This window comes from Lissotriton helveticus, chromosome 3_1 (assembly GCF_964261635.1).
Source record: "Lissotriton helveticus chromosome 3_1, aLisHel1.1, whole genome shotgun sequence".
In the NCBI taxonomy this organism is placed as follows: domain Eukaryota; kingdom Metazoa; phylum Chordata; class Amphibia; order Caudata; family Salamandridae; genus Lissotriton; species Lissotriton helveticus.
The window spans coordinates 1,389,618,075-1,389,643,452 of NC_136061.1; the positions used below are offsets into that span (position 1 = coordinate 1,389,618,075).

The 25,378-nt window shown below is 45.0% G+C and overlaps 1 protein-coding gene across 1 annotated transcript in view; it reads left to right on the plus strand.

The window, feature by feature from the left end:
* The window catches only part of PDIA5 (protein disulfide isomerase family A member 5), a 1,081,671-nt gene that overhangs the window by 561,624 nt on the left and 494,669 nt on the right, over positions 1–25,378 (plus strand). The window contains exons 9-10 of the mRNA XM_078682031.1: positions 13,185–13,276; positions 13,387–13,458. Coding sequence (XP_078538157.1) covers positions 13,185–13,276; positions 13,387–13,458 — 164 coding nt within the window. The remainder of the gene's footprint in view (positions 1–13,184; positions 13,277–13,386; positions 13,459–25,378) is intronic.

Here is a 25,378-nt window from a genome sequence, read left to right on the forward strand (position 1 = left end):
TTGGGCAAGGGGATGGAAGGGAAAAGAAGCAACATAGATTGGGGTGAGGAGAGGTGAGAGGAAATAAAAGCTACATGGGTGGGGATTTTGGAGATGGACTAAAAATACTAGCACTCATAAAGAGGTTGTTCGACAAAGGCAGTACAGGGTGGTGATGTTGAGGGGTAGCGAACAAACATCCATACTCCTTTTTCTCTTTTTTTACGTTGAGAACTAAAACTCTGCCAATATGTCCTTTTCAAGACATCCCCATTTAGTGAATTTCAAAGCAAGTTTATGCTAAGAAGTGTATTGATTTGCAAAAACAAATGGAACATGGGAAGTTGTTTGAAGTTGGCATGGATACTTCTACCTGCAGATTCCTCAACTTAGAATTCTCCCCAGGCTCTAGACTGGATCTAGAAACTTTCTCAACAAGGCTCCTGCATTCTTCTAGGTGGCACCATGCAGCTCTGCGCTGGTTCCACACTACCCTGAAAGTGACAGAGCGAAACGTCATGTAGGGTCCACCCCTGCATGCTGACGTCAGTCGATCTCTTTCTGCACCTTCTGATGTGGTACCGGAGATCGACTCCCACATTTGTCGGCCCATGCTGATTTCTTACATTTTTATACCAGTGTGGTACGGAACGCTTTTCGCTTCTAAAACCACAGGCTTCAAGCCATGCTGTGATTGTAGAAAACGTATCACAGACCCGCACGAAATGTGGCTCTGTTGCCTGGGTACTGTACATGGCTCAAACTCATGTGACAAGTGCAGCTTCATGCACCCAAAGGCGATCTGGGACTGGGAGGCAAAGCGGTATATCGCCAAAAATATGAAGTCATTGAGACCCATGTGTGAGTCCTGCTCCACGTCATCGATGTCCAACCAGAGCAGTTCTCTTCAAGCAGTCTGCTGCATCGTCGAAATTACCTGGTAAGTCCAAACCGAAGTATAAACACAACCATAAAAAGTGAAACCGGTCTTGACTCCTTCCCTCCATATCCAATGTAAAGATGCAAGGACATCAAGATGTTAGTCTGTCTCATCAGAGATCTCCGTGTACAGAACTGATCCCCCAGCTGATTCTGATGCACCCCGAGTTTCTTGGGCCATTGGCAGCACTGCATCCAATTGCAATCTTCAAAGAGGCCATGTTGAATATCTTTAGCACTTTTTTCTGGCTCCCCCTGGCACACCATTGGGCCCCAAGAATCTGCGGTGGCCTTCCAGGTGGGTTACCACCAGCAGGGCCTTTCCTCAGTCCTACTGTCCCCTTGGAACCCGGTCCAGGTCTATTACCAACTATGGCATAGATGCCTGATCCGGTGCCTGTATCTGCACCAGGCATTCACTCGTTGTTACAGGTGTCAGTGGCGCCAGAAGATAATCTGATTTTGATCCTGATATCTGATCCCAAAACGACTCCAGCCTCATCTGGGCTGCTGTTGCACTGCAAAATCACTAAAGTGCATCCAGCTGTTATATATCCTGACACTGCACCAATACCTCAACCAAGGGGGTTATAACCATAAAGACTCCATTACTTTTTCAGCTCTAATCTTGAACATGGTAGACCACCAGAGGGAGATGATAAACGTGATGTTGAGTCTAGACGAACTTCCCCCTGATTATGATGATGAGTGTTTTTATATGGCTTTACACGATGCCAATAGGTTTGATACCTCCCCTGATATGGGGTTGGACTCGCCAGTTGGACCTCCAACTGAAGAGTATGTGTAATTTGTGGATGCGGTCTGATGGACAGGTGAGGTCTTGGTTTTGTAGCTACCCTCTGTCAAAACCGAGAAAAATGTCCTTACAGACATTTAGCAGCCTGGGCCGCAAATTTCTGAGCCCTTGCTCGCCTTCATTGAGACCATCATGGATACTCTGATGGGGTCTTGGTCAAAGATCTCTTCCTGATAGGCACAGTCCCGGGCACACGTGGTGGGGATACTAAGAAGTTGCGGTAGTCTCTAATGGTTAAAATATTCTGAGGTCAACACCAGTGTGTTCTTGAGAGATATTTAATGAGAAAAAATCATATAGAATCAAACAATCAGCCGACACGTGTTTCGTCACAACGCATAGGCTTGTGACTCTTCAGGGCTGGGGAGGATACAAAACATGGGATGAGGGAAGTTTGGAAAACAGTGTGATAACTCGATTGGTTGGAAGAAACAAACCAAACCCCATTGGGGCATGGGAAGGGGATCACCATAAGTGAATGAATGAATGAATAAAAGAGAATTTATAAAGCGTGAACTAAGCCCAAGGGCATCAAGGCGCTCTGAAACAGACGGGCCTGCAGGCACAATCAGCATGCATACTCAGGTTTACTTTACAGAGAACAACCAGGTCTTAAGGATCTTACGGAAGATTGAGTGAGCTTGCTGGTCCGAGAGGGAAACGGGGAGAGCGTTCCACGCCTTGGCTGCCGCAAGTGAAAAAGCTCTTCCCCCCCATCTCGTTTTTTATATCTAGGGACCACAAGCAAATTTTTATTGGCTGACCTGAGATTCCTAGCAGGGGCGTACCTGTGGAAAATATTCTTTATACCCGCCAGGCCCTGTCCATAGAAAGCATTATGGGTAAGGCAAAGAGTCTTAAACAGGACTCTATGGTCCACTGGAAGCCAGTGCAATGAACTGAGAGCAGAGGAGGCAGAAGAGCGCTTGAAAAGATCCAATACAAGCCTAGCCACGGTGCTTTGTACCAGCTGTAAGCGGCGCAACTGGCCCTTATCTATTCCCAGATAAAGGGCATTGCCATAGTTCAGTCTGGCTAAAATTAAGGCCACAGCAACCTTTTTCCGGGCTTCAATGGACAAAAACTGGGAAATCTTTCTTATCACCCAGATACGTCCAAAACAGATAGCAACTGTGTGGATACCTGGCGAGACATAGAAAGGCCAGTATCAACCACCACTCTAAGATTTTTTACCTGAGAGGCCGGGGTGGGACAGGGACCCATGGAAATGGGCCACCGCTTGCTGGACCAGGTGTCAGAACTGTCCCCGAAAATCAAGACCTCCGTCTTCTCACCGTTAAGTTTCAGGTAATATTGAACCATCCATGTGGAGACAGCGGTCATACAGTTCTTAAAATTGAGGGCAGCATCACTGGAATTTTGGGTGATAGAAACCATGATCTTCGTGTCATCCGCATAAGACAGCACCTCAAGTCCAAAAGATTGCACCAGCCTGGCCAACTGGGCCACATAGATATTAAAAAGTGTAGGGCTCAGAGACAAGCCCTTAGGCACTCTGCAGACAAGGGGGCAGGACTCTGAGTAAAAGTCACCCAATCTAACGGTTTGAGACAGCTGGCTGAGAAAAGAGGCAAGAAGGTCCAGGGCCCGTCCGCCCACCCCTATCGCCTTGAGACGCTCCACCAGTCTCAAAGGGGAGAGGGTGTTGAATGCAGCAGTGAGGTCGAGTAAGAAGAGGAGAGTGGTATACCCTGCGTCCACCTGCACTCGTATGTTGTCCAACACCATGGTAAGAGCCGTCTCCGTGCTGTGCACCCGCCTGAAACCATGTTGGGAACCATCCAGGATATTATGGTCCCTCAGGTAAACACTCAGATGTGAGTCCAGATGGGATTCAAGAATTTTTGCAGGGAGAGGCAGCAAGGAGATGGGGCGAATTATTTTTAGATTTTGTGGATCTAGGGAGGGTTTCTTAAGGATGGGCCTAACCACCGCAGCCTTCCAGGTTACAGGGCAATGGCCCGAAGAGATAACTAAATTCAGAACCATCATGAGATGCGGGATCAAAGCCTCTTTAGCTATTATTACAACTTTTAGAGGACAGGGGTCCAAGGGTGAACAAGACTTAATGCCTTCAAGCAAAAGTTTACCGATATGGGTGATAACATTGGAAAGATGCAAAAGCTTGCCGAATTAACACTGTTGGAAGAGCTGTTCAGGCAACCTTTAGTGGGGACATCCAAAACCAGATTGGCATTGAGAAGCTTCAGTTGATCGTAGATATCAGAAATTTTGGAGCAGAAAAAGGAGGATAAACGATCACATAGCTCCTGTGATGGTTCTACTTTATCCAAGACTATTGGAGCCATAAGGAGTTAAAGATTTTAAAGAGCTCTTTAGGGGAAGTAATGTCCCCAGTGATCTTTGAGTAGTGTTTTTCCTTTCCCTCCATTATGGCTGCATTATATGCCTTCAGGAATTTCTTATGGGATTCCCTGCCAGAGGGTGCCAAGTCCTTCCGCCAGAGTCTTTCCACCCTTCTACACTCTTGTCTCATATTTCGGAGTCGGTCAGAAAACCAAGGAGCGGAAGGCGTTTTTCTGGCCGAGTAGCACATTTTTAAGGGGGCGAGAGAGTCCATCACCGCAGTGATTTTATTTGAAAGATACTCTGCCGCCGTGTCTACATTATGAGGGACTGGTTGCTGGAAATCCGCAAAAGCAGTCATGACTGACTTGTTGGTAATCCGGGTAAGGTTTCGTTTTCTCGACCGTTTTCAGCCCTGTGCTCGGAGTATTGACAAGGGAAATAGCCCTAAGAGCAAAAGGGACTGCGAGGTGGTCGGGCCAAGAGAGGGGAAGGGGCGTGCCCACTAGTAATCGATCATCATTTGAAAAGAGCCCGTCAAGGGTATGGCCCGCAGCATGAGTAGGGGCGTTCACTAATTGAGTGAAGCCATAGCCCTTCATACATTCTAACAGAATGTGGGTATCATGATTTGCGTGATTTTCAAAATGGAAATTAAAATCGCCAAGAAGCGTGAGGTTTGTATGCTCAAGATAAGGTTCGAGGAGCTTACTAAAATTATCAATAAACGAGGCCCTGGGGCCTGAAGGCCTATAACACAAAATACCCGACAAGCTCTCTGTGGGATCAAAGTTTATGGAAAAATATAAAGCCTGAAAGGGATTGGGGGCTGAGGTCAGAGGTTCTGATCTACAGGTCAGTGTCCTTGACCAGAATACCTAGGCCTCCCCCCCCCCTCATACCTCCCTATCCAGTCTGATAAGGGAATACCCCGATAGGATAGCCTCTACCAGTTCGGGACCCGAAGAGTCGGAAGCCCAGGTTTCGGTGAGGAAAACCCAGTCAGGGGCATGTTTGAGTACAAAATCCTTAAATGCAATATTATTCTTGATCAGAGACCTGGAATTAAAGAGGAATCCCTGCAACGACCTTTACTGTTGCGTATGGTGGACTTTAACCAACTGAGAGGAAGGGCTGATTTCGTCCACTCCCTGTGATTGAAGGCCACACCAGCTACATGAGAAAGGCGCTTTGTTAAACAGAGTGTCTTCTTTCAGGATATGAGCGCACTGCGACAAATTTCTCATGCCAATATCCAGTAAGTCCCCCGTGAGTACCTAGGTGTAGACCCAGGTTCTGGTGGAAAAGGGGCAGCATCCCCGGCCCCCGGTGCGGACTTGGCGCGGACGGGCGCAGACGGGCTTGCCTTTGGCTGCCCTCGGCGCGGAGCCCGAGGCATGCTGCTAAAATAGAGGGGAAGTGGACGTACACTAGAGCGCTAACCACCTAGTCTCCGCCCTTCGACCAGCCGGCCGACGAGCAAATGACGCCGCCTGTGCACCCTCCACAACAATTGGTAGAAACTGCGGTGGACCGGGGTGCGTGGCGGAAGATAATCCCCCCAGAGACAGGTGAGCAGAGACAGCGAAATAGGAGGAGTAGCTTAATTGAAAATTTTAAAAATTCACCAAGAGGACAGTACAATTGAAAAGGTTAAAAACACAGCAGCAACGATATTTTAAAAACAAATGAAGGGACCCAAGGAGCCCCGCAAAGTCAAAGTAGGTAGAGCGGAGGTACCTGCAGCGTCTAGTGTGAGTAGAGTCTATGTTGTAAGTGAGGCGTGAAAGAAATGTGACTTTTGAGTGCGTGTGCCGCTTACATGGTGTGGTCCCATGTTAAAGGCGCAGGAAAAACAAGGTACATAAGTGATGTGACATGGGAGTAAAAACATGTTGGTGCTCGTGATGTGATGTGACAAGTGAGGCATTCTGTGTAGATGGCACATAGGTACTGCAAATAGGGTTCAAGAACAAGCATTCTAAGGTTATGACGGAGGTAGAGTGAGGGATTCTGAAGCGAGCGCCGAACTAAATTGAACAGAAGTAAAGATGACTCCCTGGATGATCATAAATATGTGGTGTCTGGGCAGTCCAGAATGGAGCAAAAAGGGGGGGACCTCTAATAAATAGGTAATGAGGCTGGCCAGTGTGTGTGAAGAAGCCTGTAAGGAAAATAATGTGAGTCCGCACGTAAACGGGAAAGTACCTGTTATACTGTTTGAATGGTCCGTGAATAAGGCCCCTGAAAATCACAGGAAGGAGAAAAGGGGGATGTCAGGAAACCACCTGCATGACTGATGGTGACTACAGAAAGGCGTGGGATGGTCTGGTGCTTTGGCCAGGGGGACTGTGCAACTAGCAGACCCTTACCTCTGTGCTGGTGAGATATGCAATCCGGCCTGGGGTGATAAGATGAGCTAAGAAGGGCGGTACACCCTCCTCTAAGCTCAGTGAACTAGGTTGTGTAGGGAACTTGCTTCAAGCATCCAATGTTCAATTCCATATGTACGCCGATGACACACAACTCTATCTAAAGGTACAATCCCCGGAAGATATCAAACATCTGAATTCCACGCTTATTAACACCCAATCTTGGCTGGCCGATAATCACCTCAAACTAAATGCTCTGAAAACTGAGTTCCTACTCATCTCACCCCCGGCGAAAATCTCCACCACCCAAACCTGGCTCAACAACCTAACAGCACTCAATGTCCAACCTACCATCGTGGACTCGGCGAAATCCCTAGGCATCACACTCGACGCCAAGCTCAACATGCAGCAGCACGTCATCAAAGCCACAAAAGCAGCTAATTTCCAAATTAACACGCTGAGGAAAATTAAACCCTTCCTCCCGGCCAAAGACTTCCAAACTGCTGTACAAGCTTTAGTCATCCCTCGAATAGACTACGGAATTGCGGCCCTCAGCGGTCTCCCGCTATCCACAACAGCACCCTTAAGAGCCTCCCTGAACGCTGCCGCGAGACTCATTACTGGCTCTAGAAAGCATTCGCACATATCCCCAGACCTAAAGTCTCTAAAATGGCTGCCTTTTGAAGCCAGAATACAGCTAAAAATTGCAGTTATGACACACGCGGCCGTGCACCACAAGGCACCCAACTACCTCGCTCAAAAGCTGTCTATATCAGGAGGCTCGAGATCCAATAGGAGCACAAAAAATCTTCTCCTGAAACCTCGTAGATTCCGGAAAGTGAAAACTTACAAGCGCTCCTTCTCAGGAATGGCACCCAGGATCTGGAATGCGCTCCCTCCTGAAACCAGGCTGATCTCCTCCACTGCACTCTTCAAGAAAGAGGTGAAAACCATCCTTCTGGCCAAGATCTCCTGATCGTTATAGATGTTGGTTCAGAGACTCTGCACTGCTTTGTATCACTGCTCACCCTATCCCCTGGCACTATACTATACTTGTTGGGGGCACTACTACGCTACTCTCTTACTACCGACCAAGATATGATACACGTTGGTTTACTGATCCACCTGTACACCTCTGTAGTGGGATCAATGACTTGTGCTGTCCTATATTACTTCCTTACCTGATTGTATATGGATTGGTTTTATGTATGTTTTTATTATCCATGTTATTACCATGTTATTGACTATTATACTGTTCACATTATCTCTGTTGACTCCTACTGCCCCTTCCCTGTCTTTGTGAAGTGCTCTGATATCTGTAAGGATCCTGTTCGCGCTATATAAAACTTTGAATAAATAAATAAAATAAACTTGAAGGTCTTGGTACAGGAACAGAAGGCGGGTGCGCAATGTCTAAGGATCACAAGGGTCCTGCGAAACAAGGCAAGAACTGTAATGGACAAAGCACAAGACACAGTATTAGACATGGGTGGTGGGTTGGTGCACAGCTTACCCACTTGGACGTGTTCCGAGTCGGGATAGCCAAGTGTGTGGACTGGAAGAACGGAGCGTAGCGGGGTCTCAAATGGCTGGAAAACTAACGAATAGTGAGGCTAGGAATGCACGGTGGGAGGAGGTGGTCTGAGCGCCAAGCGAGGGGAATCTTACCCTGAATTGGCTTTAAATAACGAGCCTACAAGCGGTGTGTAGACGGGTGGGCTGGTGCGCCGGTCTGTGAGGAAAAAACGAGAGAGAGGCACTTAGGAGGTTAAATATTAATAAGGGGAGCGGAGGATAAATCCCTGTGGGATAATGGCTACAGAGGTAGGACAACCGGGGTCAGTTGAGCTTACCTACTCGTCCTGTAGAGAGGTCTGGAGATCCTAGGTCAGTTCCTGCTTCCGGATACGGAGAGGTCGAGACTGGGCGTTTCTCTGTTATTGTGGTGTGATCTATGGAGACTAGACCGTGCGCTGTAACTAGGTGCTCCCGGTGTCCGGGGGGAGTGTCAAGATTAAGCAGTGAGAGTCTGCGTGTAAGGGGCACTCCTGATCGGTATGAGTGAACGATGGTACTGAAGAAAATATAGCGGGATCAACTAACTAGGACGTCCAGTAAACACAGGTGTGTGTACTCAGTACACTCCCGAGAGATCTCGTGGATGTGTACATGAATCAAATGAAAAAGGGAGAAAATGTGTGGAGGAGTAGACTATGGTCCAGACTATGGCTGTGATCGCCGGAATGAGAGCAAAAGTGGCGGGCAGAATAACCATGGGAAATAGGACACCGCGTTGAGTTGGCAACTGGAAAGCACATCAGATCTCTACCTGCCTGCCAGTGAATAGGCAGGTGGCTGGGCACCTGCCTAACTTACATTTCTCACCAAACCTCATACTCTATAGAGGCTGGTGGTATAGGCATCAATGAGTAACGTTAACTCTTATTTCTTTCCCCCACATCTCCAGAAGATAGGGAGCCCAGGAGGAGTGAATCATTTGGCAAATTAACATTCTGTTTAGCCAGTTAGGTGCTGAGATCATTCAGTACAGTCTGTTTGCTAGGCTGTTATATACACATGTCCTCTGGGACATGGCCAGTGAGATCTTGCCAGCAGTCCTGGAAAACATTAGCGTCACTCTGGCTCAAACAGTTCATGATGAACAAGGGGAGGCCAAGTACTTGATTTTTGCTGGCTTGGATACTACTAACTGCTTGGGGAGGCCAGTTTAGCACCAGTGTTCTTCCCTGCTTTGATGTGTGGATGCATTCCACAGGGTTGTCTGGAAATGTGCAAGCATAGCTCATGGATATGTCGCCTAATGGTTCATGCCTGCCTGGCAAAAAAACTGTTTCATCCCTGGACTGTTGACTCCCGCCAAACAGTTCATATATCAATTAATGAAATTCAGAAGCTACTTAAGTGGCTGGCGTACAGACAGTGTCATTCGACCTAGCCATTGCAGCCGTCACCTCAGTCCTTTCAATGCAATTGATGGATGTGTGGTAGGTATCGTGCAGGCCAACAAGGGGACCAGTCCTCCCCGTCCCTTACGACAACAGCCTCTAAGCAGCTTTAATTTGTCTTTCCCATCCTGTAGTTTGCAGCATCCAGTATATCCCCCCAGGACTGCAATCCAGCACGTCTGACAGATGAGTCCAAATATCGTTCATTACGGTTATGCTCTACCCTTGCTGTTTGCTTTGCCAAATCTTTCCCCCTTTGATCAACTATTAGTGAAGCACCTCTCCATTCTGATGCAGAAGGTGTGATCGTTATTCTCCAAAGGTGCTATGGAGAGGGTTCCAGACTTGGCAAGAGGTGAGGTTTGTTATTCATGTTGTTTCCTTGTGCCTAATAAGGATGGAGGTTCAGGCCTATATTGGACCTTTGACCTCTGAATGCCTTGCTTTTGAAGGACAAGTTCAAAATCCCGACATTAGCACAGATCTTGTCCATTCTAGATCTAGAAGACTTAATAGTGTCCTTAAACCTGCAGGATGTGTATTTTTATATACACATTTTTCAGTCCAACAGGCTTTTCCTACAGTTCAAGGTTCCCCCGCAGCCTTTCCAGTTTGCAGTGCTCCCTTTTGGCCTTTCCAGGGCCCCTTGGGTGTTCGCATAGTGATGGTGCACACCTTTGTGGGATACCAGTCTTCCCCTACTCCAGCGACTGGCTGTTGAAGTCAGACTCACCACAGTCAGTCCTAGACCACCTCCAGACAACGAAGAACCTTTTGATATTGTTGGGGTTCAAAGTCGACGAATCAGAGTCTCAGCTGACTTCTTCACTGAGGTTGCCATTCATGGGCGTATCCTTGACACAGTCTGCCACAGCAAACCTGGCACATTCGTGCTGTGATCCCACTGTTTTAGCCTCAGTCCTGAATCTCCGTAAGAGCAGCTCTGAGATTTCTTGAAGTCTTAGCTTACTGCACCTCCCTGGTCGACTATGTCAGATGGCAGATGCGGGCTCTGCAATGGAATTTGAAGTTCCGCTGAACCTAGCACCAAGGAAATCTGACAGATGCTATCCAGATTTCGGCAGAGAGAGCTCACAATTTGGAGTGGTTGCCACAAAAATGCAATAGGTACAGTGGCAGGCCGATCTCCCTTACCCACCTAGAGCTGATGATCGTAAAGGATGCGCAACCACTGGATTGGGGAGGTCATCTGGGCATATAGAGATCAGAAGACTGGTCTCAGCGGAAACTCTCCTCCATATCAATCTGTTGAAGTTGCGGGCCATTCGTCTGGCACTGAAGGCCTTCCTGCTGTTCATTAAAGGAAGACTGATGCAGGTTTTCATGAACAACAACACTGAATTTGGCACTGCAACAAGCGGAGCGGAGTAGGGCCCTGGGTGTCCTGTGGCAGGAGGCTCCATGCCACTGGAGTTGGCTGGAACAGTAGGGTATTTCCCTGATCACAGACCACATTATGGGATACATGAATGCCAGGGTGGATTAATTCTGTCAGCTGCATCCGGCGATTAACAAATGGAGTCTACATCTCGGGGTGTTGCAAAGCATCTTCAGACAGTGGGTAGAATCCTCGCTAGATCTTTTTACCACTGTGAATGTGAAGTGTCCAAGGCTTTGTGCATTTCTTCCAAGACACTCACCAGGGGATGCAGTTTAGTTGGAATCTAGCACAGGACTCTTGTTCACCGTCACAGCCCTGCTTCAGGTTCTGAAAAAGATTAGTACAGACTGGGCATAAATCATCCTAGTAGTTCCAGACTGAGTCAGATAGTGTTGTACCTGAAACTTCTGAGCATGAGCATCTGTCCTCCAATCAGGTTACCACTTTGAGAGCATCTTCGGTCTCAGAAGCAGGGTAAGGTCCTTCACCCAAACATGAGCAATCTATATAGTCAACTGTGGTGATTGAGCAGCTGCAGTTAATTGCCTTTGATGTGCCTCCTGAAGTGGTGGACGTCATCCTTGCTGCAAGGCAGTCTTCCAGAAAATACATTCACGCCGGTCGTGGGCACAAATTTGTGGCCTGGTGTGAAGTTCACAAGACAGATCCTTTACAAGCCAAAATATTTGATGTTCTCATGTTCATTTTGTCTTTGACCTAGCAGAGGGTGATGATGAGGGTTTTAGGAGCATGAATTGCCTCTTGATGTTTCTTGGTACTTGTGATTTGATGGGAGGAATCATGACTGCACACATTTCGGAGAGGAGGAACAAGTAGGATACAAAAGGCGCTTTAGAGTGGCAGAATGTGGATTTATCCAAAAATAGATGTTAAGAACTGGAGTTTGAAGTTGGCAGGGAGGATAAGGTGTGGAGGGGAATTGGGTGTAAACTAGGGTGATAATGAGAAAAATATAAATGGGAGTTATCTGGGGGTTAAAGAAATAGCAGTATGTAATAGCCAAGGATCAGCTGGAAATGAATGGGAAGAATTACCTATCAATTTATTATGAGCAGTATATCATGTGAAGACCAAGTTCTTGGCAGCATATGGCTTTGTTAGTCAAGATAAGAGTGAACGTTGAAAATGTTGGCAAATATTGGTATGAATTTATTGATGAACTGTTCTGTCAGTTGAAAGACTGCAGTGCTGATAGGGATACCAGGCCACCAAGGGAAACAAGATCAACGTATGCCAGTTGATGCCAAGCCCGGAATGCCTTCTAAAGGTACACAACAAATGAAGGATTCGGTTGTTGGTGGCTCCAGGTTCTGTAATGTATACCAAGATATTCTCTGCATACATGCATATTCATTCTTGCCACCCAGCGTCTCAGTCACTACGCTTCAGTAGTGCATACTTTTAATCTATGTCTACTCCTCAGACAGTACGCCATTAGCCCTCTCTCTTGCCATGGTTGTAATATACAGGAGATTTATCCACGCCACCATCAGCCGGCCAAAACTATGTTTTTAGCGGTTGTTTCGAGGTACGGCAATTCTACAGGATAGAAGAATGCTTAATGACGAGGAGACCGCCCTGCCCACCCTAGTGAATAGTACCATTGATACTGGGTTTGTCACAGGATCCACAGAAAGGAGTGGAGAACTGTGTATTGACTCTAAAGCACTAGTGGTATTGCTGACTACGAAGAGTGTGCGTGACGTACTGTGTGTGTGTGTGTGTGTGTGTGTGTCTGTCTGTCTGTCTGTCTGTCTGTCTGTCTGTCTGTCTGTCTGTCTGTCTGTCTGTCTGTCTGTCTGTCTGTCTGTCTGTCTGTCTGTCTGTCTGCTGTGACTGAGGCTTGGTGCAGGTTATACAGTGGAGATTCGGTGATGAATGGTGACCAAGGTAAGAGTAAACGTTGATGGAGATCTCTGGTTTCACTTAATTAGTAATGGTGGTAATAAGGGAGGAACACTAGGACTGATTCATTTTAAAGGATGTCAGTATCCTCATTGTCCTTTAAGTTAGTGAACTGGAGTTAAATCGTATTTAAGTAAGAATATGATGGTCTGTTTGTTTATGAGCAAAAAAGGAGGATGCTGCTAAATACTACCAATAACATGTATTTTTTAGTTGACTTTATCATGGACGAAACAGTCCTCTAAATGTAATATTTTTAGCAGTTTAAGGCTACATTGATTTGCCACACTCGCTGTAAAACGGCATAAAATGCCACAGTACTGCAGCAAAAAAAAGGACTAGTCATTTTGCAAACAGTTGTTTGGAGTGTGCAAGCAAAAACCTCTGCCGGGTTTTTGAGACCGCAAGCAAAATAGGGAAGACTAATTGGTTTAAACCGTGCCCTTTTCTTGCAGGTTCTGGCAGGCATGAATGTCTACTCGGCTGAATTCGAGAGGATAAAAGAAGAGTACAATGTCAAGGGATACCCAACCATCTGCTACTTCGAGTCAGTCTCCTTAATGCAGGCTCGCCTCGTCGAGTCATCAGTTTTTATGGCTCTGCTTGAATGCAAGGTTAGCGCCTCTCATCCGTTTGCTTTTTCTTTTCTTCCACTAGGAAAGGCAAGTTCCAGCATAACTTCGAGAACTACGGCGCCTCCGCCGAAGACATAGCGGAGTGGCTCAGAGAGTAAGTGCGCCCTGCGTAATTTATTTTTCTGCTGCGCAGTGAAAATTGGAGCGCCTTGGATTTATTTTCTTGGGTAATTGTCAGGTTTAGCCGTAGTTTGTACGTCACGCCAAATTTAAGGCCACTTTCCCCTATTATGATAGTTTATACACTTCCAGATGAGAAATACAAATGTTTGCAACCTTCTGTGACTTTCTTAAGGGCCCTGCTGTTTAAATACGCTGGTTTCCATTCCGTCCATTGTCTCATTGATGCCTTATTCAAGAAACATTTTGGGACTCTGAGGAAAACAGAGCAATCTAGTTTGCTGGCAGATGAGAAATGTCAGGCCCATCTGTGGTTGTTTCAGATTTGTGTCTGTGTCATTTGAATTTGCCAATGGTCTTTACTGTGCCACAATAATAGACTTTTGTGTGGTCTTTGAATTTCGCATCAGGATCGATTGCGACATTTTAATAGATTTGTCTCAACTGCATTATAATTTGTTAGAGGTAGTGATGGAATTAAATTAACACATTTGTCTCGATGGTATGGACCTTTGTATACGTTAACACATTTGCCTTGGTGGTGTTTTAGATTTTTCTGTGTGGTATTAACAGCATCACATTAGAATGTTTGTATTATATCGATACTCACATTGTTTGAAATGGAAAAATAGAAGTGCAGGTACTCTGTGACAGAGTACCTGCTTGTTTCAGAGACGTGCTGGTGCTCTCCAATTAAATGTATTACTTTTCTCTTAAGAAGTGGTTCTTGATTTATTAATCTCAGAAGAATACATTCTTGTCCCAGCCCTACAACAGTTCGAACTTGTGACCATGGGGTTACAAACAAATTTCAGCATTGAGCACTTATCTCCATTAGGGTTCTGGATTTTCTGTCGGTAAAACATGTGGGTGAAACTACACATTATTCGAAAAGTAGATGTACAGTGCACATGGCCCACTCATACGAAAGTACAACCATCATGTTCCTAAAGTTTATTGAAGACCTCTTTTTTTTTTTTATAATCTGAGATTGGCCTGATGTGCTGAGATCCAACTTCCAAGCATTTCATTTATCTCTCGCTAACTGTGAGTGAGAGAATTCCTTTAAAAAGCCTTTGTTTTGCCACTGGTCCTACTGCCAACTCAAGCCTTTATTTAATTAATTTGAACCTTCAAAAGGATCGTTCTTGGATCTCATTGCATTCATAATCTGCTTTTTTTCGGAGCCCCCCATCACTCGCAGATCTTCTTTGGGAGGATGTGCTTTCTCTCGCCTTATCTCTAATGCATGGAATTATCTACATCACGCGCTCTGCACTCAAACAGACATCCTGATATTCAGCTAACATAGCAAAACTTGACTCTCGTCCTTGACCAACTTTCATGTCTCTGGTCTCAAGTTTATAGATCCATTGCACAAGATAACCCTAAAATTCCCTGTATGGACTTTGCAAATTCTTCAACATCACTTTGATATCTCTCTTGAAATTCATGGCCATAAGATAGCTATACAAGCCAACTTTCACAAAACGTTTTAACTTAATGCCCATTGCCAATAAAATATTATTTTTCCGCAATGATCAGGCTGCTTCTAGTGAGCTTTGCTACAGAAAATTAAAGCAAACAGTGTTATTAGTTCTGTCTGCTTACCGATTAGTCAGCTTGTTCTTTAACTGCAGAATGCTTTCTCCATCTCTATGCTGTGTGACAGGAGGGTGTCCTGCACTTGGCATAAGAGACCACACATACAAAGCACCTTACTTGATCTGGGAACATGGATCCCACCATAAGAAGATACGGCTCGGAACATCAAACATTACAATCCCACCATAAGAAAGTGCATGCATGGAATATCACACACTGCCGTTAGGAGGTTCTTGAAGCACATTGTGAACCTTTTAGCAATTACCAGCGCACATTAAACACTGTGATTGGCACAGGGTGCTGCGGCATAGCTCCATTGTGTTCTCAATATGCAACAGTTTTTTCTGTTAATAAACTCACATAAGACTACTTGGACTTGCCTACTCATGAAACAATCACCCACTAATTCTCCCAAATGTTCTTGCAAGTCAAAAGTTGTAACCCACAGGAGTTCAGAAGATCTTCAGTCACTACAGATATGAAACATTTGGCACCAGGCATGGTACTGCTGTTGGCAGTGGGTGAGGATTGCGTACAACTAGTGGACATCACAGTAGCATTGGCTTATCTAGACTCCCTTGAAATAGTTCCCCACAAATGAATCTTTTTTGTGGTTAGCTACCTTGAGTATGACAAAATTTTGTAATCATCTTTTGGTCCAGTAGGAGCCATTAACGTGGCTTTGTGGGTGAGAGTACCCTCCTCGTGGTCATGCGGTCATCTTTAGTCTTAGATGACAGCTTATTCCGGACCCAGTCTATAAGGCCCTTAAAGAGAAGTCAATAGGCCCTTAATTGAGTTTGGTACAGAATGCTTTGCCTTGTTCATCCTCTTCTATTTTTAGGAAATTACATAGCACAACAAGAAAAGGAATTGTTTAGTTGAGGAATTGGCTTCTCTTCTGCTATCGGACTCAGAAATTAATACTCTGCGCTACTGCTGCTAAATTCCCTTTACCTTTTTTATACCCTGTTTACTTCAACTCCTGGCACAGTGAGAGACTGGGACACAGCTTTTGAGGCAGATTAAAAGAAGTAATATCGGTTGTGAAGTAGCTTCATTTGAACACTGGGGTATAAGTAACCAGTGTGCTTAGAGCTGTGGTGACCATGAATAACAAGTGTTAGTAAATGTTTGGTATTAGCATAGGATATTTGCAATGCTGAACCTTCAAATGAATCCCCCCTGTCCACTGGCCGGTTCCAACGTTTACACATACAGACTCAGTTTTGTCGATTGCTGCCTCCATACAAAACTGGTCTCCATTAAAAAAAAAAAATGCTTTGGAGCTTCCTTGTCAATGTTGACTTAGGTTTTTGTAAAATTAGTTATCCGGCCAGCGGCGTAGCTTGGTCAGTAAGATGGGGGTGTGAGCTTTAGATTTTCCCCAACAGTCACCCTGGCATATAATGTTACATACATTATAGGACCAGTGGCGGCTCCTCTACTAAGATGGGGGCGTGTCGTCCCACTGCTTTGCAACAGTGAAATAAAGGAAAAATAAAATGATAACTCAACATTATGATTTTATTTGTTCCTGATGCGACAGCTATACGGGTGGGGCTGCTCTGCTCTCGAAGAAGGGGGGAGGAGTGATGGGCACACTCTATAAGTGTGCATGAATGTTTGGCGGGCCGTCTAGGGCCGCCACACAGTCATGCGCACTTTACATGTTCTCCACCCAGGCTGCATTACAGTCTGGGTGAAGAACATGCCCAGGCTCCCATTCCCTGGCTAAGTGCTGAACCACGGAGCTCAGACAATCACAATGCTTCTTTGCAGTGTTGTGATTGGCTTCGGGGAGCCTGGGTCTTTCTGTTGTGTTCTTATTGCAGAGGAGCGACGGAGTAGAGAAGGGGTGAGGTAAGTTTTTTTTTCTTCTTATTTTAGATTTTCCCCCCTCCCCCCACCCCCCAACGCCTCCCACCCCACACCCCTAATCCGTGCTGGCAGCCACTGTATTGGACAAGCAGGGTGAATGAGAGGGGCAAAAGGGTTATTAAAAATGGAGAGGAATGTAGATTGGTAGGGGCACTAAGTGAGAGAAAGCAGAGTATTTTGTAAAATAAACAACATTTTCGAGGACTTTCAAAACAAAGAAGGAGAGAGTGTATGTGCGTCTTTGTGTATAAATTCCTTGTGAAATCCGACAGACACCTCGCCATACCCGACTGAAAGCACCTGACTATTTATCAGAAAATACATTTGCTACGGGGATGTAACACCCCAAACCCCCACAACACACACACGCTACGCTCCTGTATATGGCTTTCTAAAAACAATAATGCAGAAAACAAACCTTAAATTCCCTGTTTTAAAAACTGCAAACATTGCCAGTACACAGCAATACGTTCGTGCCTTCCAGGAAGAAACCACTTCAAAACCTTCTTAGCAAAAAATCTGATTCTTTTGCCCCCTGCTTTGCCTTTTAATTGGTTTCTACCTCCAACTGGGTCCTTCTGGGACTGCCAGTTCCCTATCATTGTCAATCGATTCCAGGCACCGCACCCTCCCGCGACTTGGAACGACTCGGGAGTGGAAAACAGAATGTGGTCTCCGCAATAAAACCTGGAGTGTCCTCGTCCTCGTCCTCGTCAAAGACAGAATGTGCACAGCCACACACCTTGGCCTTACGTGATCATGAGAACTAACAGCCTTGTGTGGCAGATGGAGACTGGTGGGGTCTTCCTCAGGGTCGGACAGGCCTGTAGGGCAGAGTGGCAGGGCCGGAGGTAATGGTGTGACAGGTCCATGTCTGGGACGGGCTTTTGGCTATATGTGGGCCTGTTTTCTGGTCTGCTGGGCCGGTTTTCCTGCACCAACCGCAAATGGTTGCAGTCTGGTATATCTTGCAAAACACCTATACAGCGTATCTTTACAATTTACACAATCTACCCCGATTTGCAAACGTGGGCCACGTTTTTAGGTACCTGAAGTAGCCAATGGAGGCTACTTTTATTTGGTGTCCGGGCCTATTTTGTGGCCCAGTTCATCTCTACTCATCCTCTGCCAGCGACTTCCTGCCAATGCCAGCACACACGAAGCGCGGGCTTCGCTTTGTGGCTCTCTGAAATCATGCTGCATGTATTCAGTTATAATTTTAGCCACTTGTTGATCCCGAGAGCATGCTTTGGACAGGCGTCGCTTAATTTAGAGCATTATGTCGCGCCGCAGTGCTGTTTCCCAGTTTTCCAGGAAGTTTATCTCCACAGCAGGCTTACGTCTATTTTTTCTTTGATTGCTTCCAATTCTGCTGACTGCCTACTGAAAGGTCTCTATTAGCATGCATGAGGCACACAGCTGGACCGAGATTTCGCTCACATCTGCCAAATGCTTTTATTTTTTATTTTTTTACTTTTGTTTCGATCGAAAAGCACAGTGACCAGCCTGGATTAACAGCAAAGCAATTGGTGGGCTAGGAGTCGACTATTAAGGTTCTATTCATCCCTTGTGCAAAGTTCTACGGTTTATCCATTTTGCTTTGTGAAACTAAAATTTTGCGGTTTGCGAAGCTAATCAAAAGCGGTTTTGATTGAAAAAGAAAAAAAATCTGCCTGCTCTATATGGTAGTCTATTGCTTCCTGAATGTTTTTTACTTGGTTTCTGTATCCTAGATGAGACGCGCAAGAAATTATCTATTGTATTTAGCCATACTTATTCCCAGTCATCATGACCTATTCCCACAACACGCCCTTCCCCTGCTCCTCAGAGAAGTACAGATGGTAGAGAACTAACGGGGGAACCGTACATATCCAAAATCAGGTTAACTCTACACCCTTTAACTTCCACACACAAAAAAGAACCCCTAACTGACAACTTCCAACACCATCCTCTGAGTGGTCCCTTCTTTCACCTTTTACACACACAAAAAAATAAACTCTTACCTTGTATCCTGCCACCCTTACCCTCTGTACTCTGCTGTACCAGCAAATGCCCTATTCCAAAAATCACTCCCCGCCTGCTGCTCATCCACCCTTCCGCACTGCCCTCTGCAGTTTCCCTGCCCAAACTTGTTCTCTCTGCTCGTGCATTGAGCGCAGAGGGATGACACAGCACTGACCAGGGCCAGACTGACCGTAGCCGGCATCGGGCATTTCCCCAGGGGGGGTGGAAGGATGGTGGCCGGTTTTGGAGTTGTGGGGGCTTTTTCTTTTTACTGGGTGCTGCAATGTCGGCCCCCAGGAACAAAAACAGCAGTGCTGGGAGATGGTTTGGCTGAGCAGCAGTGATTCACAGTAGCACCCTCGCCCACCAGCCTCCCTGCTGGGTGCCGGTCCGATAGAATTGCCAGGGCTGCTTTGTGTTCATTCTGGCCCTGACAGCTCCTCTGAGAGAGCCACTGGTCAGTCTAACATATATTTCCTATCAGCACAGATCGGGAGAGACTCCTGATTGACGTTGAGAAGCGTTATTTTGGTTCCTTCTACAAGTCATAAATACGCAATATAAACTTGCACTCTGCAACCTGTTCTCGGTCACACTTATACGTGTGGAACCTTAACATGAATATGATTGAACATGCACACACATCAGTCTAGCATATGTTTCCTATCAGCACAGATCAGGAGAGACTCATGTTTGATGTGGAGCAGCGTTATTTTGGTTCCTTCTACAAGTCATAAATACGCAATATAAACTTGCACTCTGCAACCTGTTCTCGGTCACACTTATACGTGTGGAACCTTAACATGAATATGATTGAACATGCACACACATCAGTCTAGCATATGTTTCCTATCAGCACAGATCAGGAGAGACTCATGTTTGATGTGGAGCAGCGTTATTTTGGTTCCTTCTACAAGTCATAAATACGCAATATAAACTTGCACTCTGCACCTGTTCTCGGTCACGCTTATACACATGGAACCTTAACATGAATACCATGTAGTGAAATTTTTTCTTAATTTGTGATTGAATATGCACACGCATATTAAATGTGCACCATTGATTTAATATGCAAAGTTGTCATAGCGAGGCCTGTATTTCTTTCTGCATGAAATGCTGTTTTCCATTTTCTGCTTGTCTCTTTTATTTGTAGGTACTTTTACATGGGTTGTTAGTTTGAGAATAGATACAATACTGTACTAGTGATTTAATTTGAGAATCATTGAAAACTTAAGAGAGATGTTGTATGATGTGAAACTGCCATCTAGACCTACACAATAGGAAGCACTTGATGCCTGGGACATACAGTCCACCTTAGGCAGAGGAGATTTCAAGGATGGGTCAAGAAAGCTATACGCAGTTGTGCGGATGCTAGATGGGATGCAGAACAGAAAACTTGGGGAACTGAAATTAACAAGGGAGCTAGATTATACCCTGCACTAACGAGTGAGGAAGAGAGGAAAGGTAAACGCAAGGATGAGAATAAGAAGTAAAGAGGCAGATAATACAGAAAATGTAGTTGAGAACAGTGATAGCATTTCACACAAGGGTTTTATAACCAAATTATTATAATACCGTCCACCCCCATACAATGTGACCCAAATTGGAGAAGCGAGTAATGCACATACTGGTGAGAATTTTTATGTACCTACAGCACCAGCAGATGCAAGTTTAAATTCAATGGGAGAGAGTTCAGGGATGACAGCACCTCTAAATTCAACTGATTTAAATGCCCCAGATGCACTGACTGGTCCTGTCCAATTGGTCCGGTAATTTCTTTGTATAAACCTAGAGTGGAAAGAACTACCACACATACTCTGGCTGTTCCTACTGGGATCAGTACCTCAGGTAGCAATCCTGTGAGCTTGACAAGACCAATTCCTCAAGTTCCTGTGCTTCCGACAAAGAGAATACCCCACATGCTGCTTGTGCAGACCCTACTTTAAATCGGATAGGGTTTGACCCAACTAGACAGTTTTTACAAAGATCGCCTCCCTTTTTAATGCCCAACACGATGTGCTTCCAAGTGTTAATAATGGTACCCCCAGGACAGAAATGCCTATGGGTTTGCCAAGTTCTGACATGTCGCTTATGAACTCACCAGCTGACGCAAAACGTGGTTCTTTTAGTGGAGATATAATTTGTAATACTCCAGTAGAACAATCTGGTCTTACTGCTGTAGAAATTGATGATTGGTTCAAAGGTTTAAATACCCTGACTGGTAGTGGGAATCCCAGACCAAGTTGAAGGACTACTCAAGCCCCAGAGAGGAAAAAGATAAAAGGTGTGGCCAAATTTAAACTAGAATTAGACGAAATGATACTTGGAAATCTTGACATGTCCCAATTAAGTGCTTACAGAGAAGATGCTTTATTCATGTGTAAAGACATTACTAGATGTGCTGGACAAGTTCATGAAAGATTGTCTGAATTGGCTCACATATATGAAATGTACTTACAGAAACCTAAAGCTTTACAAAGAAGTTACCATTTAAGTTTTAATGACTGGGATCTCGCTAATATGAGACTGTCAGGGATAAAATTACAGATCAAGGAATGAATTGCCTAGGTTCGAAAATTGAGGTAGTGAGATAGATAGGAAGGCAGGTGGGCAAAGAAAAAGGAACCATAGACAATCAGATTAGAGCTGCCTCCGTCTGGAACTGAGAAGGAGGATGAGGATATATACATGCTTCCAATGAGAGAAGTGCCTGGTGGAGGTTATGTCCACATACCTTGGAGCAGGAGTGTTCCTGCATCATTCTCCAGTGATTTTCCGAAATTGAGAAAAGGCCCAGTGGAATTGTACAGATAAGTGAACCGGTTTGTAAAGATATCCAAGGTTCTATGGATAGATCTGAATACCTTATTTGAAATTGTGGTTCCTGGTAACTTGTGGGTCAAATGCAAAATTGCTATGGAGTGGCCCAAGAAAACCTTTGGGACATCACTACTGGCTCCGTCACTAGTGGTGATGAGAAAGTATCATCAGGTGACTACGTTTTTGAAATCGAAAATATTTCCTAAAGATATTGATTGGGTCAAGACTGACGGAACAATCCAAGGGTCCAAAGAAATGATACATGCCTATTATGAGAGACTTTTGAAGCCATTTAAGCAGTATAAGGGGACAGTGATGGTTAAGACTAAAGACATGGGACATTTTTGTACAGGTTTGTGTATGGATTGAAACCTGAGATTAGTTCAATGATTTAACAGAATTGAATATGTTCGCAGAGTATGCCCATTTATGAAATATTGAGATATGTAAAATACTTCAGTGACAAATTGGAAATGAAGCATAAGAAATTGAAAGAGAAGTTGATGATGGCATAGATGAAAGCTGCACACCAAGGTCAGAATCATCAGTTTGCGATTGTTGGTCCCATGCAGGAGTGTATCAACATGGAGTTCCTGTTATGCAAGGTGGAAATGGGTTTCAACAACAAGGTAGAGGTCATGGTGTATCAATTGATCCTAGTACAGGGATTGATGTGGCAACTTTGGATAAGTTGAATCCTTGACACGTCTGCGGCAAGCTGCGTCTTTGGAAGCGGGAATGTTGTTTCAAAGCTGGTAACATGGTGAATGGGACTCAGGTTCAGAATGGTGGATTTGTGCCATTTCAAGATAATAATAAGATTGTTCAGACAAGCAAGTGCTGAGAGTACAACATTTTAATATGCCCCAAAATCAGGTTATGCAAGCTCCACAAACCCCTTTGTCACATTTGAATTCAAATGCTCCTAGATGTGTTCCAAATCAGGGTCCCGATGTAAACACCAATTCTTTTGTTTATCAGGGTGCATCTCAACGCTACTGTATAGAGAACAAATATATGAGGATTACAGCTCAGATCTGTCACAATGACTGTGCCTGGTGGAGGAGGAGGTTTGCATGCTTGATGCAACCTTAGATGTGGACCAGAGTGGTCTATTTGTGGATGGTGAAGTGAATGGTCACCTGTGTCATTCTTGATCAATACTGGCGTTATCTGCTCTACTGTGAGAACAGCAGAGGTTCCCAACCTGCCCCTCTCCAAGTTGTAAAAGTTGCAAATATACAAATGACTCAGAAGCAATACCTGTCAGAATAGGGTCCCTTGAGAGGACTCACCGATTTGTGGTGTGTGATTTGAGCACTGTAAATGCTTGGGCGAGACCTTTTGTGCAAGCTGAGTTGTTCCAGTCACAGTACCCCAAATGGCATGAATTGCAGACTCCTGATGAAGATATTGCCTTTAAACCTGTCAGTCAGAAATCAAAGACTAGATTTTACCCCATGTTGGCAAAAGATGATTTATTTTCAGAGTTGAGAGACAGTGTTACATGAAGTCTGAGACTCTTCAGGGAAAGGCATGGGTCTCATTAAAGGTGTTGAAGCAGTCTGCATCACAGTGAAACCTAATGCTGAGTATCCGCGAATCCCACAATATAATGTGACCCCTGAAAACATTTCTGGGATTATTCCTATGATTGACTCAATGTTTCAGCTAGGCTTTCTGAAGGAGATTAGGGGGGAGTCCATGTAGCTTGCCCATTATAGGTTTGCAGAAATCCAATGGCAAGTATAGGATTGTCCTAGATTTGAGAAAGATTAACACCATTGTTGTCCGGTTGTACTGAATCCAGCTGTGATTTTATTTCAGATTCCATGTGAGGCAAAGTGGTTTTCTGTCATTGACTTATGCCAAGCCTTCTTCTCCATACCATGGCATGAAGATAGTCAATTCCTCTTTCATTTTGGGGTCTACAGCTGTGTTTTGGCATGGCGCCGAGTCCTACAAGGGTATATGGAGTGTCCGTCTATCTTCAACCCAATACTTAAAAAGAACCTGGAGTCTTTTGTGATACCCTATAACTCAGTCCTGGTCCAATACATTGACAACCTATTGGTGGTGTCAAATACACAGGACACTTGCAAACAAGACATAATTGCTCTGTTGAACCACTTTGCAGATAATGGACATAAAGTGCCCCTGACCAAACTGCAGTACTGTCAGAATGAAGTCCTTTACTTAGGACATCACATTAAGAAGGGAGCGAGGAAGGTGTCACCGAGAGAATCACAGCGATTCTAAAAATGGATCCGCCCACTACCCAGAAAGAAGTCAGGATGTTCTTGGGAATGATGGGCTACTGTTGACAGTGCCTCCCAAACCTTCCCTAGTGGCCAAGCCTTTATAAAGGCTGATCTACAGAGATAGGTCAGATCCAGTACAGTGGGAGGACATCTGTATGCATGCCTTCTCAGAGGTGAGAGAAAGACTCTGTTATGCCCTGCACTAGGAATGCCTGATTACAGTGCCAGTTTACTTAGGATGATACATGGTGTTCTGCCATTCTAAAGGAATATACAGAGTTCATGGTCTACTTTTCTAAAGAACTCCATCGGAATTACGTAGGGTGTGTTTTGGAGCACATATAGGAGCCGAGGGAGGTTCATCATTTTATAGAGTGCAGCCCTTCCTATTAGGGATAATGGCAGCCTGTGCGAGTGTGGAAACCAGGAATGGTGGAATGCACTCAAAATTATTACTACAGCTTTTATTGATGCTCAAACGGCATTTAAGGCTTGCTATCTTGATACGCGCTCCGTTCGTGAGCATTTTCAAATGTGAAACAAATAGAGCCTCGTCAGGTCTCCAAACAAACCAGGTATGTATATTAAGCCACAGTCTTCAACCAGTTTGTCATTTTTAATCCTCTTTTTATCCATTTTGTTCATATGCTTAATCCAAAGTTTTCATATTACTTCAATTCTTCATCCCATTATTTTCAATAGTGCCTCTCCAGGCTTTCCACAGCAGTACAAGAAAATTCAAAGTTCCTCATTGCACAGCTCTTTAATTTCTACCCAATGCATTTCAGGGAAATTCCCTTCCTCGGGGGTACCTAAAACACAAGATATTGCAAAGAGAACCCATCAGCAACATCACTGAAACATAAACTCAACTAAAAGGGACTAATATGACTAAAAATGTATCCTCCCATTACATCCAGTGCAATAGAAATGGGCGTGCCAGTGTGCCACATCCGTACAGAGTCTCTCCAGCTGGGGAAGTAGATTTCTCTGCACAAACAATCGCTGGTCACGGATCACATAGATACCGAGCTATCGGAAGCCCTCAGTCGCCACCGGTACTGTGCACTCAGGTGGGAACTGTGGGAGGGCACCCGACAAGGGACATATCATGGATTTGGCCCAAGTGATAGGGTAGCTCAAGTAGCCACCGAAGAGATACAAGATATTTGAGATCCTAGCGATGGAGAAATATGGTCATGTAACGTATAATAAAAAGTCATCTGCATGTAGGGAAACATGTTCCTCCCAGCCTCCGTCTTCTCTAATTCCCTATATCAATGTGTCCAGGCGAATCCAGGATGCCAGTGGCTTCAGCACCAA